The sequence below is a fragment of the Lathamus discolor genome, chromosome 2 (assembly GCF_037157495.1).
Source record: "Lathamus discolor isolate bLatDis1 chromosome 2, bLatDis1.hap1, whole genome shotgun sequence".
NCBI lineage: Eukaryota > Metazoa > Chordata > Aves > Psittaciformes > Psittacidae > Lathamus > Lathamus discolor.
In genome coordinates this window covers 130040384-130067893 of record NC_088885.1, presented here as the reverse complement: position 1 = coordinate 130067893, position 27510 = coordinate 130040384, and the positions used below count along the sequence as shown (strand labels likewise).

The window sequence follows — 27510 nt, the reverse complement described above, 5'->3', positions numbered from 1 at the left end:
CGCTGTATCTCCAACAGCTATATCATACTACTTTTTCATGCTCTTACAATAACATCATATTAAAAAGGAAAGAACCTATCAATTTTGCTACGTAATTTAATTTTTCAGAAGCTTCTGGTATGAACCTTGCAATCCACATCTCAAAAGCATTAAATGATATCTTCCCACCCTCAGAGTAAAGAGTTTCTTCCCAATATCTAATCTAAATCTCCCCTCTAAGTTTAAAGCCATTCCCCCTTGTCTTGTCACTATATGCCCTTATAAAAAAGCCCTTCTCCAGATTTCTTGTTGGCCCTTTAAGTACTGGAAGGCTGCAATAAGGTCTAGCAGGAGCCTTCTCTTCCCCAGGCTGGACAAACCCACTCTGTCAGCCTGTCTTCACAGGACAGATGCTCTAACCTATGATCGCTCTTGTGGCCCTCCTCTGGACTCCAACCTATCACACTTTTCTTAGCTCTTTTCTGATCCTTAAACAATTTATCAACATGATCTATGAACTTCAGGCACCTACAGTGTAGAATATTGAAGACAATAACCTAGAAACAGTTATGATAAAAATAAAGAACTACAGGATTCTTCCACTCTTCAACAAAACCCAAACCCCCCAAACTGACAGGTCTTTCATGTACCAATGAAAAAAAAAAGGACAATCAGAAGAATCTTATTAAATGCAAAGAACATGAAGACAACTTCTATTTACTAGATCTCATTGAATGAAGCTGTGTAATTTAGAGTCTTAATGAAAAGAATAAGATTTTTACAAAATACATTTTTAAAGGCTAAACATGCTGTAAGGCAAATATACAAGTGGAATTTAAAATTTACTGATATTGGTTAGTTGTGGTATTCACATTGCATTTCAGCTGTAAGACAGTACTAAATGTATCACTAATAGACACGATTCCCAGGAGGATTAACTTAGATCAGCTTAACACTAAACAGTATAAACAGGGAGCTGCTGGGCAAACTCAAGTGGAAAAGGAGAATCTATGGATTATGTAAGGAGGGGCTTGCCGCTTGGGAGGAATATAGGACAGTTGTTAGAGGATGCAGGGAGGCAATTAGGACAGCTAAGGCCTCCTTGGAACTCAATCTTGCTAGTCGGGTTAAAGACAATAGAAAGGGTTTCTTCAAATACATAGTAAATAAAACTAACACAAGAGGCAATATAGGCCCACTGCTGAACGAAGTGGGTACCCTGGAGACAGAGGATATAAAGAAGGCAGAGGTGCTGAATGCCTTCTTTGCCTCTGTCTTTACTCCTGCAGACTCTCCCCGAGGGCCCCGGATTTCTATAGCCCCAGAAGGAGTCAGGACAAAGGAGGAGTTTGCTTTGGTAGATGAGGATTGGGTTAGGGATCAGCTATGCAAACTGGACATCTGTAAATCGATGGGTCCGGATGGAATGCACCCACGGGTGCTGAGGGAGCTGGCGGAGGTCATTGCTAGGCCACTTTCCATCATCTTTGGTAAGTCGTGGGAAACGGGCGAGGTGCCTGAGGATTGGCGGATGGCAAAGGTCACACCAATCTATAAGAAGGGCAAGAAGGAGGACCCGGGTAATTATAGACCGGTCAGCCTTACCTCCATCCCTGGAAAGATGATGGAACAACTTATTCTTGACTCCATCACTAGGCATATCAAGGATGAGGGGGTCATTAAGAACAGCCAACATGGTTTTATGAGGGGGAAGTCATGTATGACCAACCTTATAGCCTTCTATGAGGAAGTGACTAGGTGGAGGGATGATGGTAGAGCGGTAGATGTAGTTTTTCTTGATTTCAGTAAGGCATTTGATACTGTCTCCCACAGCATCCTCATAGATAAGCTAAAGAAGTGTGGGCTTGACGATCAAGTAGTGAGGTGGATCGAGAACTGGTTGAAAGGAAGAAGGCAGAGAGTTGTGGTCAATAGCGCAGAATCTAGCTGGAGGTCTGTGACTAGTGGAGTTCCTCAGGGGTCGGTGCTGGGACCGGTGCTGTTTAATATTTTCATCAATGACCTGGATGAGGAAACTGAGTGCACCCTCAGCAAGTTCGCTGATGACACAAAACTGGGAGGAGTGGCTGACACACCAGAGGACTGTGCTGCCATTCAGCGAGACCTGGACAGGCTGGAGAGTTGGGCGGGGAGAAACTTGATGAAATTTAACAAGGGCAAGTGTAGAGTCTTGCATCTGGGGAAGAACAACCCCATGTACCAGTACAGGTTGGGGGTTGACCTGCTGGAAAGTAGCGAAGGGGAAAGGGACCTGGGGGTCCTGGTGGATAGGAGGATGACCATGAGCCAGCAATGTGCTCTTGTGGCCAAGAAGGCAAATGGCATCTTAGGGTGCATTAGAAAGGGAGTGGTTAGTAGGTCAAGAGAGGTTCTCCTCCCCCTCTACTCAGCCTTGGTGAGGCCGCATCTGGAATATTGCGTCCAGTTCTGGGCCCCTCTGTTCAAGAAGGACAGGGAATTGCTTGAAGGAGTCCAGCGCAGAGCCACAAAGATGATTAAGGGAGTGGAACATCTCCCTTATGAGGAGAGGCTGAGGGAGCTGGGTCTCTTTAGCTTGGAGGAGACTGAGGGGTGACCTCATCAATGTTTACAAATATGTAAAGGGTAGGTGTCAGGATGATGGAGCTAGGCTTTTTTCAGTGATATCCAGTGATAGGACAAGGGGCAATGGGTGTAAACTAGAGCATAGGAAGTTCCACGTTAACATCAGGAAGAACTTCTTTACTGTAAGAGTGACAGAGCACTGGAACAGGTTGCCCAGGGGGGTTGTGGAGTCTCCTACACTGGAGATATTCAAGGCCCGCCTGGACAAGTTCCTGTGTGATGTACTGTAGGTTACCCTGCTCTTGCAGGGGGGTTGGACTAGATGATCTTTTTAGGTCCCTTCCAACACTTGGGATTCTGTGATTCTGTGATTCTGTATGTTCTATCTCCAAAATAAAATAAAAATGACCAAGTAATTTCTAATGGTTCATATGTTATACTGAAAAACATCACATAATTTTCGATGTCCCAATTAAAAAAACCAGCATTGCTCATAAATGAACCATGCACAGACAATTAATCTGTACATGCAAAAGATCCCTGACTGACCACAAACAGTGGTGTCAGGTTCTGCCAGGCAAAACAGTTCACACATGGGGGTGGAGTGTGCCTGTTTGCTTAGCCTTAGGATAAGAGGAATGCACCCTATTTTTTCTTCTGAAGATCTGATTGCTTCTGACAGTTTATTAGAACTGCCCTGCTCCTCAAGAAATGCAAGACAAAGCTAAGCTTCATATTCTTACAAAATATGTATCAATCTTAAGATCTTAACATGATTCACTCTCAAAATATACGCCTAATCACAATTAAGGTAGAATTAATTTTCCTTTTCCCAGTTTTTCAACAACAAAGAGAGTAAATCCTACTTTCATGCAAGTGAATGAAGTTTTTACTACTCACTACAATACAGAGTCACATGCTACTCTTGCACTCTCATTTGATTCTCTAGGACTCAGAAATAATGCCCTTTTGCTACACTTCCATAAATACTTATAACTGTCTGCGCTTATACTCTGTCCAGGCAGAAGAAGAAAATTCTCACTGCAGAGCTCAACTGACACATCCTGATCTATGCATACAGAGTAAGCATCACTACCACTAACCTAGCATATATTGATGATGCTGTGGTGTGCTCTCTCAGTAGCCCTTTACTTGGGGAGCAGAAGAGAATCCAAATTAAAAAAGGAAATAGTATAGCAAAAATTACTTACAATAAGGGAGTTCATAAAATTTGGCTTCATTTCTTCTCACACAAAATGAAAATGCATACTGTGATATTTATGTTGAACTTCATATAAAATTAAGGTCAAGAATATTTTCTTTACCGAACTAAATGCCTTAGAGACCCAATTCCTTCTAGCTTTCGCCTTTAACATGAATGCAGGAACTGCTTCATGTACCCGTCCAACAGTTTCAGGCAGCAGTACAAGAGTGCCACCTAAAGAGCAAGAGGGAAACTGCATCTATGTATATTTTAATCACTTTTGGCTCTAACATTAGCCAGCAGAAAATCGTTTCTTGCTCCTTTGCTTATGCAAACAGGTATCATGAGTCTACAGAAAGAAGCAATGTCTGATTTAATTGCCTCCCCTCTCCCTCCAACATTAATCTTAATTCTACCGTTAAGCCGCTCTATCTTTCTGCCAAATCAGGAATGACAACAGTTAAGTTTCAATTAATTAAAATGTAAAAAATAAAAAAAAAAAAAAAAAAAAGTTTTCCTTAGGGACAACTGCAGGAACAGATATGCTATGGCTTCTCATTTTACTGGTTAACTTTCAAACATAGCAAAAAAATACATCTTGTTCCATCCTAATGAAGGCTATTTTTATAGAATTTTAAAAGTGCTTTTTTCTTAAAAAAAAAAAAAAATTCTAGCTGCAATTAGCTATAGCCTAAATTATAAGATGTTTTCTAAGATGTTGAAAATCTGTGTCACAACAGACTCCCTCTCCGAATTAGGATATTGACTGTTAGTGTCTCAGTCCCTGCTCTCACAGAATTTTGTAGGTATTTCAATGGAATCCTACCTATTTCGCCTTCACATCCTGGGGCTAAAACGATTAGGGCCAAAATTGTCACTAGTAACCAATCTAAGTCACCTAACTCTTCCACCTTGTAACTGCTCCTACACCTCTTTGCTTCAATGTAGCTCCTGGCAAACCTCAGAAATTAATACAAACAAGCTATAGGAAAAAGACTGTTAGGTCTCACCGAGGAAAGACACATTTAAACAGCCATCTGTGAGAAGACTAATACATAACCAGCAAGGAATCATAAGGACTGGCTGGCAAAGATGAGAACACATGTTTTTTAGAGCAGAAAAGTGAGAAGGACTGCAGGCAGAAATACGCTCATCTGTACTCTTAAACATGTGAGGTTATAAGCCGAGCTACATACACTGCCTCTCAGGCAGAGATCATTACCTGAGAGCTATGCCAACTAGAAGCCATCTATTTGTGGTTAACATACGTGAACAGAGAGAATTTGTGCAAACATCTCTTCAGATATTAACTACTTGGTTTGGTCATGTTGCTATTCTTCTTCAAAGTTTCAGTAGAAGAAATGGAAGACTACAGAATACAAAGTCCAGTAAGCAACTGTCTAGTAAAATTAAACAGAACTTCCTTGTTAAGAAGTTAAGACCAAAACCTGTGACCTCTCAATAAGCAATACAGACTGCAATTTACTCTCAACAGGAAAAGGCCTTTTCCAGACAGCTGGGATTCACCAGTGGGACCAGAAACATGCTTTGAAATTATCTCCCCTGACTTTTTTTACTGTGTTTTGCAAACCTACTCTTTTTGCCACTCATCAGTGGGTGTTAATTTCTGAAAATGGAAAAATAAGATATAAAAATATAGCAGTGCATAACAGAGGGTGGGATTTTCTGACAGTTGAAGCATAAATGGCTACAAACAGTAGTGAAGCTGATCCATAGACCAAAGACTCCTATGACACTGGAGGGGAGGGAATAATTAATAATAATATTAACTGATAACCTCATGGACTCTACCTCCAGTCTATATCTGAAGGAGTGGGTAGAGCAAGGAGGGACAGAACTGCATCCTCATGTGACATGGTATTAAGAGGTGCTGTAGTTCGTACGCGTGTAACTTGTTAAGACTTAAGGGCAATAAACTAAATATCACTAGTTTTGTGTAATTAATAAAGTTGTCCATCCCCATGAGCTCTTTCAGAATGTCCCACTTCCTCACAAACTTAAGACATTGTTTTTCTCCACCTCATACAGCCTTTACCAATCTGATACTCGTTTTTATAGGAATGAGCCTTCTTCAATCACCAATGTTACAACTGCAATCACTTCGTTATATGTTTTCTCTCAGTACTCCTCAAATTTCTGTAAAACTGCACTACTTTTCTTCAATCCTTTCATACATTTATTCTTTGAGATAGTGTGTACTGACTACCCCCACAGCAAAGTATCAGTAACAGCCCTGATCACACCAGCACTTTCACTGAACTCCAATTACATACATCTACCACTTTTTGTTGTTGTTGTATAGCACTGGTTTCCATTGCCTTATTTGCGCTCACTCATTTGCTGTCTCTTGAGTATTTTAAGACAGAAAAGGGAAGAGGGAAAGTATCCACCTTCTGTGCTAAGAGGGAAGATCCTGTCACAATTGACTTGTGGTCTGTGGCACAGACCTCTTTTTTAATTTCCGTGAATTGCAGGAAATTATGCCTAATGTTTCCCCTTTCAAGTCTCTTTGCTTTTACAAAAAGAAAAAAAATACAGCTCCAACCATTTCTGCATATTCTATAACCTTTAAATCTACTTTCTATTTTTCCTCACTTGACCACCTTTGCCTTTATTTTAACATCAGAAAATGTATCTTCACCTACTTCTATGTTCCATAAACACTGTGTTCATAAATTAAGGATAAACTAATAACATCGCACTTCTAAAGCTAAAAAAAAAAAAAAAAAGTGAGTGAAATAGACCACAAAGACCTCCACAACTAACACAACGTAAACATAAAATAAAGTCTAAATGACAAAATTAAATGGAAACTTACCCTGCTTGTGAGTTCACCATTCCAAATGAGTTTTTATGAACTGGTGACAATGTCTGAACTTTGCTCCCAGTGGATCCAGAAGAAGATAGTGCTTTACTTGAAGAGGCACCTTGCAGTTGAAAGCAAGCATGGAAATACAAGATAACATAAGATTTTGCTTCTGGGATGATACAACTCATTATAGTTTTTTTAATATCAAAATTCAAAACATGAGTTTTAGAAATGCCAAGATATGAACAAGTGTCAAGATACTACAAAAAAGCAAGCATGTTTCCAGACATTTACAGAACATATGCAATTGAGTTGCATATGTTCTGCATACATTGTTTAATTAAAATATTCTATTCTAATAAAAATACTGCATCTCAATTACTTTCTTCAGAAAGAAAACGGAAGGAAAAGACGTCTAGAATGTCAAAGTGTGTACAGACAGAACATGTGTGATATCTAATGATATCTGAAATTGTAATAAGACCAGTGTTAGCATAGTTATAATATACGTGGCTTTTATGTTCATGATCAGAATCATATTCAGCATACAAATTCGTTACAAAATTAAGCAACAGAAAAATATCAGGTGAGAGACCAGTATTCAATAAAATTTTGCATTACTACACAGAATGATTCTGCAGGTTCAATTCAGAAAAAAAAGCCCAACAATTTGACCTGATAAAACAGAAGATAATCCTGTGTGTTTAAGAGCCTCGTTGGACAGATGCCAATCAATGCCCCTTCCAACTTCACTTTAAATGCTTTTACCAGCGACTATATCAATTTCAACAATAAGTATATATGTATATGTTTATATAAGTATAAAAACAAGAAATATCAGGTCACAAAAACATTGGTTAAGTTTAAAATAGTGTTACGAAAACCAGACACCATCTTATCTGCTCATGTAACACTGAACTCCTATGAATATTTTTACTTCATCAGTTTAAATCACTGGGTAATGCTGTAGAAATCCTTCCAGATATTAAAATCATACTAGTTTTACTGCATAGGTTGAGAATGAATATTTGGAAAGGAACTGGAAAATTTGTAACATTCATTTCATACCTACAACAGTTTTGCTAACACCACTTGGCTGCGGTAAGCGTGATGATGATGGTGGTGTTGATCCTACAGAAGGCATCTTCTTAACTGCAGGTGGTTTGTACTGTAACAAAATACAACCTAGAAATTTAAGCAATTAAATCAAACTATCTATACAACACAATAGGTAGTTACCTCAGGTATTGCGGGAAAACAGGTACCTATTACCTACTCAGTATACTGTTTCTGGTAGAGGGTCATGCGAATGGTTTCCACTAGTCTGCTTTATTATACATACGGATGATACTAGTAAGAAAGATTATCTTAGTGGTTATGTATTTTTTATTTGTGTCTATTTTCTACTTTTCTCATCTTTTTCCATAGCTGCTCATGAGATTATCATCTCATTACCAGTTAATTAAAAAAAAAACCCCAACAAAATAGAAACAACCAGCCTCCCACAACACACAACCAAAAAGAAAAAAAAAAATAAAAATCAAGGGCACAATTATTTTTGTCAAATTTTACTTTCACTTGTATTCTCTGGACCAGTCCCAGCACTGATACAGAATGCAGTGCAAGAATCACTGAGTAACTGCTAGTGTCTATTTAAACTCTTCACAGCTTCCATAAAAAAAGTGTACTGCCACCAAATGAAAACACACATACACTTCAACCCTTAATTTGTTTCACTGTGAGTTAGCTACTGCAGCTCTTACCTTAATATGCCTGAATTCCTAAGTTTCTTATTAGCCAAAATTTTGCTGCCAGTTGTCCTGCAGTAGGACATGTACCTTTGTCCACTTCACAAAGAGTCCTGAACTGGGTTCACAAGACTTGCACAACAGAAATTCAGCTTTTTTTCTTTTTTAACAAATATTGTGTCTCTACCTCCTGTGCTACCCTTACCTGTCGTTTTCACAAGTCTCTGAATTACATTTATGACTGGTTTTGGTTTTGTAGCTGCTGCCATCTGATTTTTGGATCTCTACAACTCTCATAAGAAAGAACCTCTTCCACGCTCAGTGCCCAATTTCAGTCTAGCACAAGTAATAGCATTACAGAATAAAAAGGTTAATTACATTTAAGAGCAATACACCATCTAAAAAGCTTGATTTGATGTTGAATACAATATACAAGTTAAGGAAAATGTTATTTTCACCTGTGTTCGAGTAGGAAGCTTCCCTTTGGTATCAGCTGCCAATTTCCCCTTATTAGTAATACGTGCTGCTTGTTCCTTACAGAAATTGATGTGTCTGTCAGCTGCATTTTCATTAAATCTCCTCTGACAATATGGACACTGAATGTAATCTTAAAAAACAAAAAACTAACATTAATAACATATTTTTTAAAATAAACTGGTTTAAAGTCTTTTAAAGACCAGCCCCATCCCCAGATAAAACTAAAGCCTCTTGAATCTGAAAATGAAAAATATACATTGCAGGGGAAAAGAATATTGCCCATATATAACACAAAAGATGTTTCTTATTTGACGGATAAGAACGAGAAGAGTGGCTGAAGATCAGAAATAACCTAAGCAAAATCAGAAACACTTTTAGAAATGCAATTCAGCAGGGGAAAGTGGCCAAAGAGATATATGGACGTGGCAAGGTTTTCAGCTGGAAGGAAGTGGAGAAGAGTAGAGACTAAATAAAAAACCCAAGCAAAACCAAAACTAGAAACCAAAACAAGTACCACGAAAACACCCCCACATCACAAACACAGTTCAGTTTGTTTAAGATATGAAAATACATTAAAACTTTTCCCATGCAAACAGCAAAAGATAACAAAACCTGTTTCCTCTAGCAATTTTGAAAGGACTAAGAAGTACTAACTGCAATACTAGAAATAATAATTAAAGAAAAAAAAATCAGAAATCTAACAACAAAAAAAATCATAGAAAACCCTTCCAAAATTAGGAGACAGCTACAGAGACATGCAAAACAGGGCAGCTGGTGGCTGTATTTATTATTTTTCACAATTAATTTAGCCACATTACAAACAGTACTACTTGCAGGAACTATTACTACTAACATTGGGGAAAAAAAACAGAAAGGCCATGAAAGTGTTTAAAGTACTCAAAGATCCCTCATCCATATGCTCCATGTATACCCCTTTAGATACACTGCCCTTGCAAAGTAAAGTATTTGGGCTGCATTTTCAGACAGACATTTTAGCGTCTAGAGATATGGATGCTGAATTCCCTAGTTTGCAGTATTCAGAATCATGAACCATGTAAACAACTTCAGAAGCGCTGGACACTGACAAAGCAGATTAAATTAGCATGTTCCTAGGTGATTTTAGAAACATATCAAAGAAAAAGAGGGTTCAGTCACTGCCTCCAATATTACATTTAGTTATTACACAATCCAAAATAAAATTTGTCCTACATTTTACTACAAATGCAGCAGGTCCGGCTTTATTACTTGTCCTTTTAAATTAGTTGTTTACTACTTCAAGTAACTAAAATGACACAGTGGCCACCAAACCATGAACTGTGACCCAGGAAGTGCGAGCAAAGTACACAGGAAGAAAACAGGAATCCATTAGAGAAGTGACAGGATGGGAATCTCATGTGGTAACAAGGATTTTTTTATTTATTTTACATAAAACTCCACTACCATCAGAATACTCAAATATAAAATTATACCTTAAGATAGAGATAGGGCCAAAGTTAAAAAAACCAACAAAACAACAAACAGAACAGATGAATAAAGCAGCTATGGAAGCCCCAAGATAATAAAAGACATTTCCAGCTGTCTTACGGCTCAATTCCCACAGAAGAATTTCAAAGCCCACTTAAGTAAATGGATCAGACTGTAGAGGATTAATGTGGACTTTTTCAAGAATCAGAGATTGTATCTTCCTCATTTTGTAAACTGCTTAGCACCAGTCAGCCACCTGGCTATCTGGAAGTACCGTTCGTACAGAACAACTGTTAGGATTCAATGTAAGCTTTATAAAATACAAACTAATCAAAATAAAGCACAGGATACACATGCAGTCAAGTTCAATGCAAATGGGGTGACTTAAGTTCCTTCTTAGTATCATGAGGCTATTCCACATTTCTGAAGAAAAGATGGGAGATCAAAGAACCAGCAATATTGCTTGTTTGCAAACTGAAAGCACACAAATAAGTATGAAATATTAATACAGAAATCTTTCCTTTCACAGGAGAAAAAAAAAAAAAAAGAAAAAAATGACCAGTTAGAAATATGCATGCCAAAGTCAGCTGAGTAGGAAAGGACTCCATGATACCATGCATAATTCTCCTTCACTCCTACATATAAAGTGGAAAAGGAGCAACAGTAGCTGTCCCTGCCCTGTATTTTGTTTGGTTCTATTTGTAAGAAGACAATCCACTGATTAATTCATCTTATCTTCATTCTTCCTCCTGAGTTTTACCCACTGCAGCTGGATGAAGTCAGGAGACTAAAACTTGTAAACTCAGCTTGGAAAAAGTAAAAAACAGAAGGAAGAGCACAGTATCTTTCTCTTCCCTCTACCTCCTATCTGCTTTCAAACAGGCTGAACAGAGTTACTTCCCTCTCTTAAAACTCATTGTGATGTCCGGAAACAAGGAAGCACCATTTTAGTAGGTTTTCCAAGCTAGATTTAGTACTGGCTGTTTCTGCCTGGATTATTAATGATCCTTTCTATGATCAAGCCTTATATTCCTTATCCACAACATTAGCTATTGGTTTTAATTTACTTTAAAATGCATATGGCATTTCAAGATAGCATGTATGAATGCTGAATATTATGACTTCACTTCTTACTATGAATTCACAATTACAATTCTAATACCGGGGTAATGTGTTTCCTGCAGAGGAACAAAGTATGGAACACTCCCATCCTCACTTGACTACAGCAGAAGCAGAACACATGCTTTTTTCTGGTTTTCCTAATCCTTCTGAAAATAGCCATTGAACTGATCACATAGTTTAGCTCTTAGGACAAGGGCAAGGAATATATACTCCAACCTATTATAACATTTCAAAAGTTAACTGAAAAGAATATGTCTTATTCACTCACATCAGACTATATCAACACTTTATCCAGCCTCAGTTCTGAAGGCACCCTTATTAATACAAATCCCACACATCTCATACCCAAAATGCAAGTACCCCCACCTTATGAGGAAGGATCAAATGCACACTAGAACATGTACTGTACACATGAAACTAAATGTGAGTTCAGCAAGAAATGGGAGACACTATATTTGAAGAACACAGTCAATGTGCATTCCTACAATGTAAATAGGTTGTGGGTGTCCAGCATTTAATTAAAAAGGCAGTCTGCTCTTTCTGAGCAGTTCCACTGTTGTGGACAGAAACACGGTGTTGAAACTGTTTGTCCAGCATATGATTTATAAGACAGTAGCAAGCTGTAAGTTGTCCTTAACTATCTCTTGATTCATTAAAACAGTCATAGGCTTTTAAAGCTCACAGGATGGTAGCTAGCCAGACCCACAGTCACAAACCATCATCTGCACGGGGATAATCATCTTCAAGAACTTGTGATTATTGTTTTCTAACATATTCCTTTCCAATTCAAATTTTTATAAATTAAGTGAAAAAAACCCACCAATTCTCTAAACAACAGGATTGTTTTACATACCAGGGTCATATGATGGCGGAGGTGGTGGAGGCAGTTTTCCACCATCTTTAAGATTAAGTCCTTTGGCTGCTCGTATAGTAGCTATAAATTCCTCATGCTTTCGTCTCCAGTTGGAAGGTTTTTTGGGTGGTTCTGGCTAAGAAGCCAAAAAAGAAAAAGCTTTATATGTTTGAAGCTCTTACTTCAAGCTGAGTACGCGCCTTATTTCAGTACACAACATCATAGTTCAATTTCTTCTAGATCCTAGTTTATCTAATATCACAAATCACCAGCAGAAATAAGCTTTATTATAATGCATACATAGTTTGCTTAAAATGTTCATATGCAGAGTAAATAACGTACCCGTGGCTTCAGAGGTTTTACTGTGGGAATGTCAGTTCCTTCTGCTCTCTGTCGACTGGAATCAAATGTCTTCCTTTTCTTGGCAGAAGTTTTTTGGCAGATGGGTCCGTGCTTTTTCTGTAAACAGAAGAAAACCGAGAAGGAGAATACAGAACTTAGCTTTCTATGTTAAGTTATTAACATGTTCTTTCCCTCTTTCTCAATATGCCAATCAGCAAACAAGGCCCAACTCTTGGTAAATCAGATCAGACTGCTTTCACTCAAACGTCTATGCCAGCCATTACTTTTAGAGTGGAAGTACAGGAATCCATGACTGCACATACATGGACACAGAAATTTGGGCAATGAAAAACAGGGAGCATCTGTATTTGTCCCCCTGCAAATAAAAAAAGAATGATAATAGGTAAGCAGTATTTGCTTTGAGTGCTGTCTGATATCCATATGCATATTTAAGGACAGCCCAATTTCTATTAAGACCGAAAACCACAGTATGTTGAAGATGGCTATCAAAACGCTCCAATTACTACCTGAGGCTACATAATGCTAGGGCTTACATCTGCAGAGGCAAGCAGTAATTCTGTGACTCTGGAGAGGATGCTTTCAGAAGCATGTATTTTCAGAAAGTCATGGGAAGCTTAAATAAAATTAACTTCTTTCTAAGGAGCTCCAAATTGAAACAAGTGGAATTTATAATTATTTGGGGGGGGGGGGGGGGGAACCACAAAAAAACACCAAAAAAACCCCCACCAAAACCCAAGCATCACTTGGTTTCTACTTTATTTAGCTACAGTGTCCATTGCTTAACTCTTCTATCAACTTGTCAGATCTAAAAGCCAACAGTGCTCACTCACACCACTTACCAGTGCTGCTGGAAAGAAAGTCCTTCCACAAATCCTACATGGCAGCAGATCTCCAGTTTGCACTGTAACCTCATCTTAAAAAAACAAAAAACACAAAACGAAAAACATACTTATTTGTTTTAATTCAGGATAAAAATTTCTTTCCAGATTGGTAACCTCATATACTTCATAAAAGTAAGTTATTACTGCAAAAGCACACATTCTTTGAACTGTGCAGAGATAAAAAAGGAAAATGTGAGAGAAACAGTGTTGTTTTTGCATAATTGGGGATGGGGCTTTGCAGTATTAAGCCTTTACAATATTAGAATCATAGAATAGTTAGGGCTGGAAAGGACCTCAAGATCATCTAGTTCCAACCCCCTGCCATGGGCTGGGATACCTCCCGCTGAACCATGTCACCAAAGGCTCTGTCCAACCCTGCCTTGAACACCGCCAGGGATGAAGCATTCACAGCTTCCCTGGGCAACCCATTCCAGGGCCTCACCACCCTCACAGGAAAGAATTTCCTCCTTATATCCAATCTAAACTGCCCCTGTTTAAGTTTGAACCCATTACCCCATGTCCTATCACTACAGTCCCTAAAGAAGAGTCCATCCCCAGCCCAGCATCTTTATAGGCCCCCTTCAGATACTGGAAGGCTGCTATGAGGTCTCCATGCAGCTTTCTCTTCTCCAGGCTCAACAGCCCCAACTTTCTCAGCCTATCTTCATACGGGAGGTGCTCCAGTCCCCTGATCATCCTCGTGGCTCTCCTCCGGCCTTGTTCCAACAGTTCCATGTCCTTTTTATGTTGAGGACAACAGAACTGTGCACAATACTCCAAGTGAGGTCTCACGAGAGCAGAGTAGAGGGGCAGGACCACCTCCTTCGACCTGCTGGTCATGCTCCTTTTGATGCAGCCCAGAAGCTTTAAGATCAATATTAAGGCTTTGCAATATTAAGATTTTCCAATACTGGGGCTGGGGCTAAATTACTAAGGGAATGAAAGAAAGGATTTGAGATACCATAACTTAGAAAGACACACTCTGTGGTTAAAGACAATATCATCTCTGGATGAAAGATACACTCTGTGGTTAAAAAGAATACTATCTTTGTACAACCTACGAAAATAAGCAGGTGCAGGCTGGTTAAACAGTAAGTTGAGGTACCGCATGTCTGCCAGAGAGTTATGAAATCGAACCAAAGAAGAATATAAATAAGAGGAAGGGGTGTACAAAAACAGAGTAAGGGGAGATGTAAACAGAGGCAGGACAGTTAACATGCAGATTATACACATCGGCTAGGCTGTAAAACTTGGGAGTCCCCAACCAAGGGGGAAACAAGGGAGGGAATTTGCATCCAGGATAGGAAATATAAATCATAGTTCTGCTTTTGCTGCGTGTGCCTACTTGCTAGGACACCCTTTTCTGCAAAAATATTAATAAATAGCTGCTTCACTGCTGTGTCTACCCTGAGCTTAAGTTTTTATCTAGAGACCATTTCTCACAAAGAGATGATACACAAGTTACATGCCCAGTAACACGTCACCATAAATTCTGCTAATTTACAATACAAAACACTGCACCTTTAAAAGGATGCCTGTATGTCAATATGTAAACGACAAATTCACTGTAAGTCACAATGTCAGCCGAAATACATACCAACAATAATGGTATTTAGTGAGTATTTCTGTGTCTTTCGAAGAGAATCACCTCTTACAGTATCAGAGTCGCATCCCATCACTTATTTTTCTTTAAGTTAAACTATTTCAGTTTATCTCGAAAAGTAAAAAATCTTTAATGCTATTTCTACTCTATTTTATGCAGAGTATCACTGACAGTTTACAAAAGCATTTCTGATGTTGCTATTCAAGCAATGGTAAAAAAAACGTAAACAGTATACTTGACACATAACAGATTCACAGAAGCAGATAAAACACCAACAAATCAAAACAGCCAACCCTATGCAAGCAAATATATTCATACAGTATGCATTATGCAATGGAGTCGTGGCAGAGACTAAAAACTCTACATGCTCTCCCAGTAACTGGTATCTATTGTATTTAGTACTGCACCAGAGGGATAACTGGGATATTTTTATATCACATATTGTTCTGGGTACAGATGTAACAGTTATTTTTCTCCTTCCTAGTAGCTGTTGCAGAGCTGTGTTTCAGCTTTAGCCCAAAAAACAATGCTGGTACCACACCAATGTTTTAGTTGTTGCTAAGTAATGCTTACTCTGCTTAAGGACTTCCCAGTCTCATGCTCTGCCAGTGAGGAAGGGCACAAGAAGCCAGGAGAAAGCAGAGACAGGACACCTGCCGACCGATACCCAGCCTGACCCAAGCAATGATATAGCCCTTCCGGGTAACTGTCCCCTGTTTATATACTGGGCATGACGTGCTGTGGTATGGAATACCTCTTTGGTTAGTTTGGGTCAGGTGTCCTGTCTCTGCTTCCTCCCAGCTTCCCCTCCTCCCTGGCAGAGCATGAGACTCAGAAAGCCCTTGGTCAGAGTAAAAATTAGTTAGCAACAACCAAAAACACTGGTGTTATCAGCGCTGTTCCCAGGCTGAAAGTCAAAAACACAGTGCTGCACCAGCTACTAAGAAGGAGAAAAATGACTGCTACTTGCTGAACCCAGGACACACGCATTTTAGGCAAACTAGTGACTTAAACTAATGAAGTTATGAACATAGCAACATTCAATGATCCTTCATCAGGGCTTTTTCCCAGTTAATCAGTGGAAAATAATTTTCCATCTAAACATACATACTTCTTAATGAAGTGCAAAATTAATCCTAAAGAAAATCAATGATTTTAAAAAATGTTTTATGGCAAACAAATGTAGATTCAGGAAGTCATGGCTCCCACTGAAAACATTTTATTCTAAATGCAAATATTAAAACTGAGTGAGATTTCCAGTATTAATATGTAACCATTAGGTCTGCTTCTACATTTTCAGTTCCTTGAATGACATTCATCATCTGTTTACAACTACATGTAACGTATCAATGTATCTAAAAAAATTAGATGAAATTTGTTAGATGAAATAAATCAGAATTAGTGATCTCAAGCAACTGTATAGTATAAGATAAAGAATTTGACCAAGGGAAAGATTCTTTCAAATATCTATCTTCTTTAAAAAAAAAAAACAAACCCAAAAAAACCCAAAAAACACCAGCTGCATTTTCCACCATTTTCTGCTGTTCACTAAACTCTGGAATTCAAGCTTGTGTTTAAACTCACCCTTAAAAACAGACTTGATAAAAGCTCACCTGATTGAGCAGTATTTATATATCACATACCAGTGCATAACAAATGCTAATTAGTACTCACTGCAGCTACAGTTACAGAGGCGGATTTTCTTGCAGCATTCCTACCCTCCTTTGCTGCTGGCAGCTACCCAATCACATTTACCAAGAGCTATTTCTACTACAACACCTCCTCCCCTGTAACACAAACCACTGACCCAAAACACAAAAGGAAGTAGTTTTAAAAAATGAGCTTTTTCAGTTTTGTTGAAACTAGGAAGCCTACAGACATTTAGATTTGCACACCTATCCTTTAAATTTTTAAATCATTCTGCTTTCATTTCCCCCACCTTTAAAGTAAAAAAATAAAATTAAATAAAAAATAATCATAAAACCTTAGTATTTCTCTCCAGGAGTCCATGAGCCTTCCTTAACAGAAGGGTTAGAAATGTCACCAACATGAAATCTGATTTAAAAATAAATTTGCCAAAATAAATAAATTTAAAAATAAAATTGCCAAAGTTGCAGTAGAGTTGGTTTTGGTGTGGGACTGTGGTTTGGGGATTTTTTTGTGTGTGGGTTCTGGTTCAGAGTTTGTATTTTTTGCTTCATTTTGTTGGGTTTTTTGTTGTGGTTTTTTGTTTGTTTGTTTGTTTGTTTTAATGCATTAGGTATCATGCATGAACGCCACACTACTTCTGGAACAGAAGTTAATAGAAATGGTTGTTATGTTGGGGTAAGGAGGTTTAAATAAAATAAAAAGAATACTCAAATCAAGAAACAGAAGTATTTGCTTGGCAAATGCATCTGATAATTGAAACCGGTAGTAAAATAGTGTCATGGTAATTTTCTTCAGTCTTCTTTAAGTCTCGCAACAATGCAGGGATTACCATCATTTTGGTTATAAAACCACAGAAGAGCCAAGTTCCAGCAGCTATGCCTCTTTCTCCTTTTACTGTCTTTAATACCACTAATCACCAGCACTTAGCATGCTTGTATTAAACCTGAATGAACATAGTTAACCTGGAAGGGGACAGACATAATTATTACCGCTATCTACTCTAAACACACTTAGGGAAAAGAGAACTATGTTCGGAATGGTTATGTGAATACCAAAGAAAGGAGCAGTATTTCAGCTGAAGTGATGCCAAAACTATGATATATAGCTTTACACCCTATTCTTCTACTGTCTGCTTGAGACCAGGTCTTAAATAAAAACACAAGAGTACAACCTGGTAAGATGATGGGTACCCAAATTAAACAACTAGATTGGAAGTTTGATTAGCAGCTCTACAGTTATCCCATAGCCTGTGTTTCTACACTGTCCCAGCCAGAGCTCCTCTTCCAGCCACTTCTAGAGTACAACCTCCTTCCAAATCATGTTTTTCTACCTACCCAGAAGTTATCACACACATTCCTTGTGAATACGGTCACAGTCTAGTTACCCATACTTTCTGATTTTGAAGTTGGAGTTTAGCTGTAAAGTTTGGGTGGACCTCAAAGTCTGACAGCATACCCGTACAGTCAGTCCCTCAGATGTAGCCCAGTGCTTTCAATACTCAGATGAATTTAGACCTCCTCAAAACCTAGATTTCTACAGAACTAATGAGTTTTTTTTTCCTCTCGCCTCTCACGTTCACATACAGCAATTGATTTACAGCAGAAAGTGTAAGTTGCCAGTTCTCAGATTTATCTTTATCAGTACAATATGTGGAACCCATCAGTACATACAAGTTGCATCTGACAGTCACAGGCATTAATGCTAGCTCTTGCTATCATGTTTACAAATTAAGCAGTTGTGTAAATAAACTCCAAACCTAGAGGGAGCAGAAGTCTTCAGGATTGCTGAACAGCTATTAATTGAAGTTTTATTACAGTTTTTGCTTTTTAAGAGCTATGTATACCCAAGTATATGTCTGCACTTAGATATAAAATGCAGCTTCAAAGAAACAAGACTTTGCCTAGTCTCAATACCAGTATTTTGTCATGTTGCAAAATCTGACTGCCCTTCAAAACCTTCTACCTGCAGCAGTGACAGCACTAAATGACTGGGGCCAGTCAATTGTGATAATCACAACAATCAAGCCTCACCGAATTCAAACTTGCAGAAAAATTTCAGTACAATTTCCAGTCTTGAGACCAGGTACCTATTTGAAACCAGCAAACAATCCATAATTGCTGAAAGTTATTACTTGAGTGTTTGCCAAATTCTCCCACAAAATTGCATTTATTGCTTTTAGCATAATTCCCCTCTCATCCCCAAAAGCAAGGTATTTTCCACTTAAGATTTCCATATTTCGGGTACAAAAAAAATTGCAGTGATTTTCCTGGATTAATTAGAATCTGTATCCTCAAGCCACATCATCTAGTTCTTTGGTGACTGTCAAGTCTCCAGAACATGTCCACTGATCAGTATTGACTAGGCTATATTTTTAATCAACACATGAAATAACAATAGTCTGAAAAGACTAATGACAGATACCATAAACAGGTATATATACTGTACTATAAATACTATAAACAGGAGTCACCTAAAAATTATCCTGATGCTACAACATAGGTAGGGAACACTTCTTTGAACAGCCAAATATGATATAGAGCATTAATTTTTAAAGAGCATTAAATAATTAAAAGATCAATGTACACAATTAAAAAAGTATACCAACAATGGTGTAAGTTTTCCAAGTTTTCTTTATTTTGCCAAAAGGAATTCTGAAATGTAAATGGAAGTCAGAAAAAGATGCCATACTGCTTAGCAACTGGCAGTATTTGCCATGCTTTGGTAAAGTCTACTTGATAACTGACAATATGCACAATTTACTCCACCAAGCAAATCCCTTCTTGCCTACGCTATTCAGCATTTTGCAGGAAGAGTTAGAGGAAGAAAGAGAAAATCAAAGTAAGCTTTGTCTCTTAGTATTCAACTGTTCACATACTTTGAAATATTTATACAATTAGGTTATTCACAACTGTGTAACAAATAGGAAACCAATCTACTTTTATCTATCTACCCCTAATCTTAGTGGAAAGTCTTATGAATTCTATTCTACTTCTGTATTGACAATGCAGTCTAATCTTGTATAAACATGTCATTTCTGCTTCCAAAAGATAATAAAAAGCAGCATGACTTCCATTCCTTCAAGCTGAAAAGCCTAAGTGAGACTTTCATAGTACCTCTGCACATTTTGCATCAGCTGTTCAGCCTGACAATGCAAGTGCATTATATTTGTCAATATTACTGTTATTCCATTGAACATGATGTGATGATGGCAAGTTTGGAATAACTTCCTTGAAAATAACATATCAAGTCACCCCATTGCTCTAAAATGACAACCTGGAGGAGGATTTGGCAAAGGATTTTTTTTGTGACTAAGAAATTAATTGCATGCAGCCAAGACAACTTGAATCACGGCATACTCCCCTTTTCTACAATTGTCTTTCTTTCCTCCCTTCCTCATATGAGGCATAACTTTTAACGTGGAAAACATACCAATGTCACACTAAAAATAACCAGCTCTCCTGGACTCCTCTTTAGGGCCATATCTTATGGGATTCTTCCAAGCAGATCCCTAAACAAGTCAAAGCCTGCTCTCCTGAAGTCCAGGGTTGAGATCCTGCTATTTGCCCAGCTTCCTCCCCTCAGGACCCTGAATTCAATCATCCCCTGGTCACTTCAGGTAAGACTGCCTGCCCCTGGCCTTCACATCTCAAACATTTGTTGGTATGTCATCAGCAGAAATGAATCCCCTTGTCAGCTCCTCAATCACCTGAGTCAGGAATTTGTCATCAATGCACACCAGAAGCCTCCTATACTGCTTGTGCCTTGCTGATGTGTCCCTCCAGCTGGTATTGAGTGGTTCACCAGGGCCAAGGCTTGTGAATATGAGGCTTCTTCGAATTATCTGAAGGAAGCATCATCTTTTTCCTGATCAGGTGGATTGTAGCAGACACCCAGAACAGCATTTCCCACATTGGTCTGCCTGCTAACCCTGATCCATAAGCTCACAGGTGGCTCCACAGCAGAGCTCAGTGCATTCTCACTGCCTTCTCTCTAAATTGAAGAGATATCAATTTGATGGATGGGCCACTCAGTGGATAAAGAACTGGTTGGATGGCCACACACAAAGAGTTGTGGTCAATGGCTCGATGTCCGGCTGGAGACCAGTAACGAGTGGTTTCCCTCAGGGAGTGGTGTTGGGACCGGTCTTGTTTAACATCTTCATCGCTGACATGGACAGTGGGATTGAGTGCGCCCTCAGCAAGTCTGCCGATGACACCAAGCTGTGTGGTCCAGTTGATACACTGGAGGGAAGGGATGCCATCCAGAGGGACCTTGACACGCTTGTGAGGTGGGCTGATGCCAACCTTATGAAGTTCAACCACGACAAGTGCAAGGTCCTACACCTGGGTCGGAGCAATCCCAGGCACAGCTACAGGTTGGGCAAAGAAGAGATTCAGAGCGGCCCTGCAGAGAAGGACTTGGGGGTGCTGGTCAATGAGAAAATGAACATGAGCCGGCAGTGTGTGCTCGCAGCCCAGAAAGCCAACCGTATTCTGGGCTGCATCAAAAGGAGCACGACCAGCAGGTTGAAAGAGGTGATCCTGCCCCTCTGCTCTGCTCTTGTGAGACCTCACCTGGAGTATTGTGTGCAGTTCTGGTGTCCTCCACATAAAAAGGACATGGAACTGCTGGAACAAGTCCAGAGGAGGGTCACGAGGATGATCAGGGGACTGGAGCACCTCCCATATGAAGACAGGCTGAGGAAGCTGGGGCTGTTCAGCCTGGAGAAGAGAAGGCTGCGTGGGGACCTAATAGCAGCCTTCCAGTACCTGAAGGGGGCCTATAGGGATGCTGGGGAGGGACTCTTCATCAGGGACTGTAGTGACAGGACAAGGGGTAATGGGTTAAAACTTAAACAGGGGAAGTTTAGATTGGATATAAAGAGGAAATTCTTTCCTGTTAGGGTGGTGAGACACTGGAATCGGTTGCCCAGGGAGGTTGTGAGTGCTCCATCCCTTGTGGTGTTCAAGGCCAGGTTGGATGAAGCCTTGTGTGGGATGGTTTAGTGTGAGGTGTCCCTGCCCATGGCAGGGTGGTTGGAACTAGATGATCTTGAGGTCCTTTCCAATCCTATCTATTCTATGATTCTATAAAGGGAAACTTCTCTGCTTGCAGTCCAGCTGTTTCTTCCTGAAGAGCCTGTATTCATCCATCTCAACACTGCAGTCCTGTGAGCTGTCCTACACATGATCTCAGCAAGATCCTACCCCTCCAACTGCATGCAGACCTCCAAATCCTCCTATTTCTTCCCATATTGTGAGTGTTAATATACAGACATTTTAGAGAGGTACTCAGTTGTGATGATTATCCAGAAAAATCAATGAGAGTTTCCCCTGTAATGCATATGGAAACACAACAAATAAGCAGCACTATCTTATCGATCTGACTTCCAGATACATTATCTGGTCTTCTATTAATGAGCTTTAAGGTTAACTAAAACCACTAGAAAGTGTGTGACCTATAAAATCTATTCTGCTCTGGCATCATAAATTCACTATTCTTCTCCATTAGGCTACAAGCACCATGACGACAGTAAGCAGGCAATCAAGCAAAGATGAGCTTTTTCACACTAGTCTTAAACCAAAACTGCTTTGCACCAGTGACCCCCAAACAAATTCTGTACTTTACTACACAAACGTAATCGGACAGAGCAATCCCAACTTAAGCCTGCTTGCTTGTCAGAATATTACTCAGTTAACAATAAAATAATGTTTTAGAAACTATTCTGATAAATTTGATAATTTATATCAGTTCCCAGTTTGCTCCCTCCAGTCAACTGTTTAACATAGCCCCAGAACTTCATTTTACTGAAATGAAACAACTGCTTTTTATAACAACCACATCGTGTGTGTGTGTGCAGGTAAAATACATTCATCTTCCTACTATACTTAACCAACTGAATATAATTACTAGATGAATCTAGTTTCCGCAATTTAAGTTAAAAATACAGTAATTCTACAAAAAAATGTAGAAAAGGATGTAAAATCTACTGGTTCCAAGATGCTGAAGAAACTAAGCTGAAACACTCAAATTACTGTCTACACATATTACTTTGTTCTTTTAAAGGTAAAATGCATTCTGACAGCACATTTCCCCTATCCTAATGGCCTAAGCTTAGCTTTCTGAATTTTCCTTAAGTAAAACATTTCCTTTCAGTTGCTTCACCAAAACATAACCGTTAATCAAAAACTAAAAACATAATTGCTTTAGAAAAAGTAAATACATTGACCACAATTATACAGTGTATTAAATGTCAAAATTAAATCATCTAAGGGAGGTGCACGCATGCCTAGTGAAACACAGCAATTCAATAGTCACATTTATCAGTGCTTTAATGGCTACTGGGAACAAAAAACCTGCTTAAAAAGAATATACATTAATATTAGTTTTGCATTTCAATCCTTAATAGTTTATAACTTGTTGATTTAAGAACAATACTGCAAAATTAATTAAAAGAAAAAGCTGAAGTATTTCAAAAAGGCAGGAGCCTCTCTTAAATGGAGCTTAAGAAAATGGCTGCCAAAGCAAGGAAGCTGCTGCATGCATCCAGTGAGGCAAGAGAAAGATGAATACTAAAGGGAAAGGAAGACTCATATTAATATTGTTTTTCAAAACAGAAAAAAATTTCTATAGTATCAGAAAAAAATAGGACTGGGCATTAGCTTATTCAGAGGTCCTCTCCAAGTAAGTATAAGCATCTGCTTTCAATAGTTGCATTACTAATAAAAAACCCTGAAGTAGAATGCTTGCACTGTTTGGGGTGGGGTGTCTCAGACATTACCAGCGCCAGTGAAGGGCCCAGGGACAAACGCTATTGCAGCACAGATCTCAGTTCTCAGCAGAAGATGCTACACCGCAAGCCTTATTCTTATGAGACCTCAAGGGCACACCCACACTGCTCACTGTCTAAATGCTTAATCACACTAGTCTCTATTTGGCATCTGCACTGGAAAGCTCTGGGTTTCTGACTGCAGGCTATTTCCTGAGCAAGCAGCCACCCATCCCCTCCCAACCACAACCAGCCTTCCCTGGCTGCTAGAGCGCAGGCTGGAGAACACTGAGGCTGGATAAGTGCTGCCATTACTGACCACAGAGAGCTGGACTTTTGCCCTCGGACACAGCTGCCCCTCTGCCCTTCATGCTTTAGGCAGCAGGAGTCCTGACCTGCTGGGATGGGCTGGGAACAAGTGTGGGAACCGTCATTTAGTCGGATCAAGCAGCTGTTGCCTGCATCTTCCCAGAGAAAACAACAGATTGGAAAGAAGCCAATCAAATGCCAATCACTGGACTGCTCCAGCTTATGTGAAGTCAGGAATTCTGTGCTTGGATCTCCTCTTCCATCTCCTTCAAGCGAAAAAGGCAGCAACAAACGTGCCAACATGACAGCTTTTTCTTGCCATCTACCAGTGAATGCAACCAGCAGATGCTAACCCATCAAAAATGGTCCTGAGAGTCAGCACATGGCGGACTACTCAGGAAAGGATTTTTAAACTCACCTTACAAATCACTACATTTTCAGACACTGATGGTCTATTGCCCTGAGTATTTTCACTAGTAAATTAAATGAAAATTGAAAATCAGCCAAACAGGACACGGGCTGCAAAGTAACAAATACTGAACTAGGGACTTCAGATTTTACATCAAATTTGTCACTTGTAATGACACAAGTGTGCACTGACTTATTTTACAAAACTTTATATATTTCACTTTCAGTATGAATCTAGTAATATAATGATACTGATATACAAATAATAAAGCAACTGACTTTAAAAAAAAAAAAGCAACAGAAGTAAATTTTAGAAAAAAAAACTTAAGTGTCACAGAAACCTACTTTACCATTTCACTGAACATTTAAACTTGCATGCAGTGAGAAAATGCAACTGCAACACCGAAAATATTTAGCTTTTTAAATGTCAGTAATGAAGCTCCATGAGCCTACTAATCATGAATATAGTTAGAACTCTCCATCATGTTATGAAGGAATCATTATAAAATTATTTAATAGCTTGCTCAAATAAACAGAAGTAAAACACATCTTGCATCTGTAGTGCTGAGCTCCCAAAAAGCAAAGCATTGGCTTCCGAGGGAGGAAAGTCCAGACCAAGCATCCTGTGCCTGAGGGGGTCTTACACAGTCATAAACCAGACTGCTGCCAAAAGACAAAGTCCCGCCCTCCACCATAAGCACATCGCTTGCACACACAACTGCCAGGACCTGCTGTACAGATCAGCTCTGGGAAATGATTTTACTGTGCACTAATATAGGGAGGGAGCAGCCCAAGCCAGATTTCAGAAGCAGCCCATACTTCCATGTCAGGTGGATATGACTGTGCAACTGTGCTTCTAAACACAAATTTAATCTAAAATGGCAACCAGTAACACTACTCTGAGTGGAGTAATGCCTGGGAAAAAAGCATAATTCCCAAGGAAGTCATTTATTATTGTTACTAGTTTTGCTTGCATTTTTTCTGTCCTATGGCCACCTTTCTACAGAAACTTCATCTTGAGCCTAACCTAATGTGTGGCAAGAGACTACTTAAACTGGAAAAACTGTAAATCAAAGCAAAGCCACTTGCTTCAAATGTTTTGACATAAAAAAGGAAGTATTTTATGTTGTGATGATTTGTTTAGAGAAGGAAAAACAGCACAAAGCAACCCACAAAAACACAAAACCACTATGTTCTGCAGTTTCAAAAACTTTAGCATTCAAGGATGCTGGATAACAGCGGAAGATGTGTGTGTTCACAATGCAGTGCCATCTGAAGTTCTAGAAATGGCTTATTACCCATGCTATTCTCAAACTAATCTTGAGTGCTCAGAAGGAACATTGAAAAAAATGCTTTGATAAGCTTTCAAGAAAAGGTTCACAGAGTAAACATGAGATTTCAACCATGCTTTAGCAGTTCTTTCTTCCACCACGCCTGGTACCTACCAAAACATACACAAAATGTAAACTCTTTCCAGCAAAGTCAGAAGCTGAACAAGTTCTGCTGCAAAAATGGCATGTTGTTTCAGGTTTCTGCTACTACCTGCAGGTCTACTTTCTGCCCACTCTGCTTTGAAGGTGCTAGGGCTGATACAAAAAACAGCTGGCACAGCTGGCCTTGGTAAGTTAGCTCACAGTCAAATCAATTGATGGATGGGCTGCAGATGATATGCAGTCCCAACCGCAGTCAATGACACAGCTTACACAAAATTAAAGCAAGTTTTCCCCTTCTGGACAGGCAACATAGATTTGTCACAGGACTGTCATCAGAGTGCCTGATAAAGCATTATTTGATAAACACCGGATACCACCTTCAAATTTAAAGGCATTAATAGTCAGTAAAGCATAATGAGTAAATCAGAGAACCTATAGGGATTTTAATGCCAAATCGTGTCCAAATGTATAGCTTTGAAGTCACTATGTCTAAGAATACTGTAAAATCTGACAAAGAAGGAAGACAAAGTAATTCAGGGAGAATTACTTCTCCGACTGTGCTAGAAGGGATAAAGAACAAAGGCTAGCTTAGGCTCACCCCTATTTAAACACTCAGTTACCTCTAATGAAGCACAGCATGGAAGACTTAATGACTGTTTTGGGAAAGTTACTCAGAAGAAGCCTGTGTTTTTTTCTTAAGTAGTAGGGTTAAAGCAGCTTGCAAAACACAGTAATGACAAGCCTACCGAAATGCTCAGACAGCAAGCCGTAACTTCATAAATTCCAATCTGATCATAGATACCTATGCTGTGATGGCTACTCCGGGGAGTGATGGTGACTTCACTAACGCAGCTAGCACAGGATAAAGTTGCAAAGGATAAACTCAGCAAATACATACCTAGTCTTCACTGCACTGAACACTTCCTAGCATCATAAGCGTATCCTAACACCCACGTTAGCCATCTGTTTGCAAAAAAAGGATGCCTGGCAAGAATACCCGCCTGACCCGCTGACGTACTCCGCGCAACGCACCCTCTGCCAGCGGCGGATCACCGAGCAGGCTCACCGCGCTCGGAGCTTGGCCGCGGCAGGAAGAAGCCGGCGGGGCACGGTCACAGCCCCGCAGCTCGGCTGGGAGAACCGAAGAGCGCCGAAGACAAAGCGCACGGAGGCCGGCCCGGCCCGCCGCGCTCCGCACAGAGAACCGCCACCACCCGCCTTTGTTCGTCGCCTCGCAGGCACGCGGCCCCGCTTCTGCAGCGCTCCCAGCCGCAGCCCCGCCGCCCCCCGTACCGCCGGCAGCGGAGCGAGGCAAGGCCGCCGCGGCAGCGGGGTCCGAAAAAGGGGAAGGCGGCGCCCGGGCCCTAGCTCCCACCGCCACCGCCCAAGCACGCCCCGCCACAGCGCAGAGGCTTGGCCCAGGCGCCCGCCAGCTGCACCCGGTGAAGGGAAGAAACGCCTCGCCACTGCCTCTCACCTTCCAGCCCCTCCATGCTGCACCCTGACCAACAGCTCTCGTCCCGCCGCTGCTGTGGCAACGCCGCCACCTCCCCGCCCGCTAACAACCGCCGCTCCCATTGGCCGGGCGGGCGGCGCGAGCGATCGGCCTGGCCTCCGCCTCCCCCTCCCCCGCCGCGAAGACCGCCCGTCACCGCCTCGTTGCTCTTCGGGCCTTGCCTGTACGCTGCCTACCCGTCCCCGGCAGCGCACCGCCCGCCGGAGAGCTGCTGCTGCCCCGGCATCCCGGCCTCCCCCGCCCCGGCAGCGCACCGCCCGCCGGAGAGCTGCTGCCCCGGCATCCCGGCCTCGCCCGCCCCGCCGCTGCCGCGTGGTGCCGCCCGCCAGCCCCTCG

At 40.3% G+C, this 27510-nt stretch overlaps 1 protein-coding gene across 2 annotated transcripts in view; it reads right to left on the bottom strand.

Moving 5' to 3' along the window:
* The window catches only part of ZC2HC1A (zinc finger C2HC-type containing 1A), a 41697-nt gene extending 14484 nt beyond the window's left edge, over positions 1-27213 (bottom strand). For both annotated transcript variants that reach the window (XM_065668473.1, XM_065668474.1), the window contains exons 1-7: positions 27136-27213; positions 13445-13518; positions 12585-12701; positions 12243-12378; positions 8785-8933; positions 7647-7746; positions 6588-6696 (exon numbers count right to left, since the gene is read on the bottom strand). In XM_065668473.1, coding sequence (XP_065524545.1) covers positions 6588-6696; positions 7647-7746; positions 8785-8933; positions 12243-12378; positions 12585-12701; positions 13445-13518; positions 27136-27151 — 701 coding nt within the window. In that variant the 5' untranslated portion in view covers positions 27152-27213. The remainder of the gene's footprint in view (positions 1-6587; positions 6697-7646; positions 7747-8784; positions 8934-12242; positions 12379-12584; positions 12702-13444; positions 13519-27135) is intronic.
* Between the last annotated feature and the right edge of the window lie 297 nt (positions 27214-27510).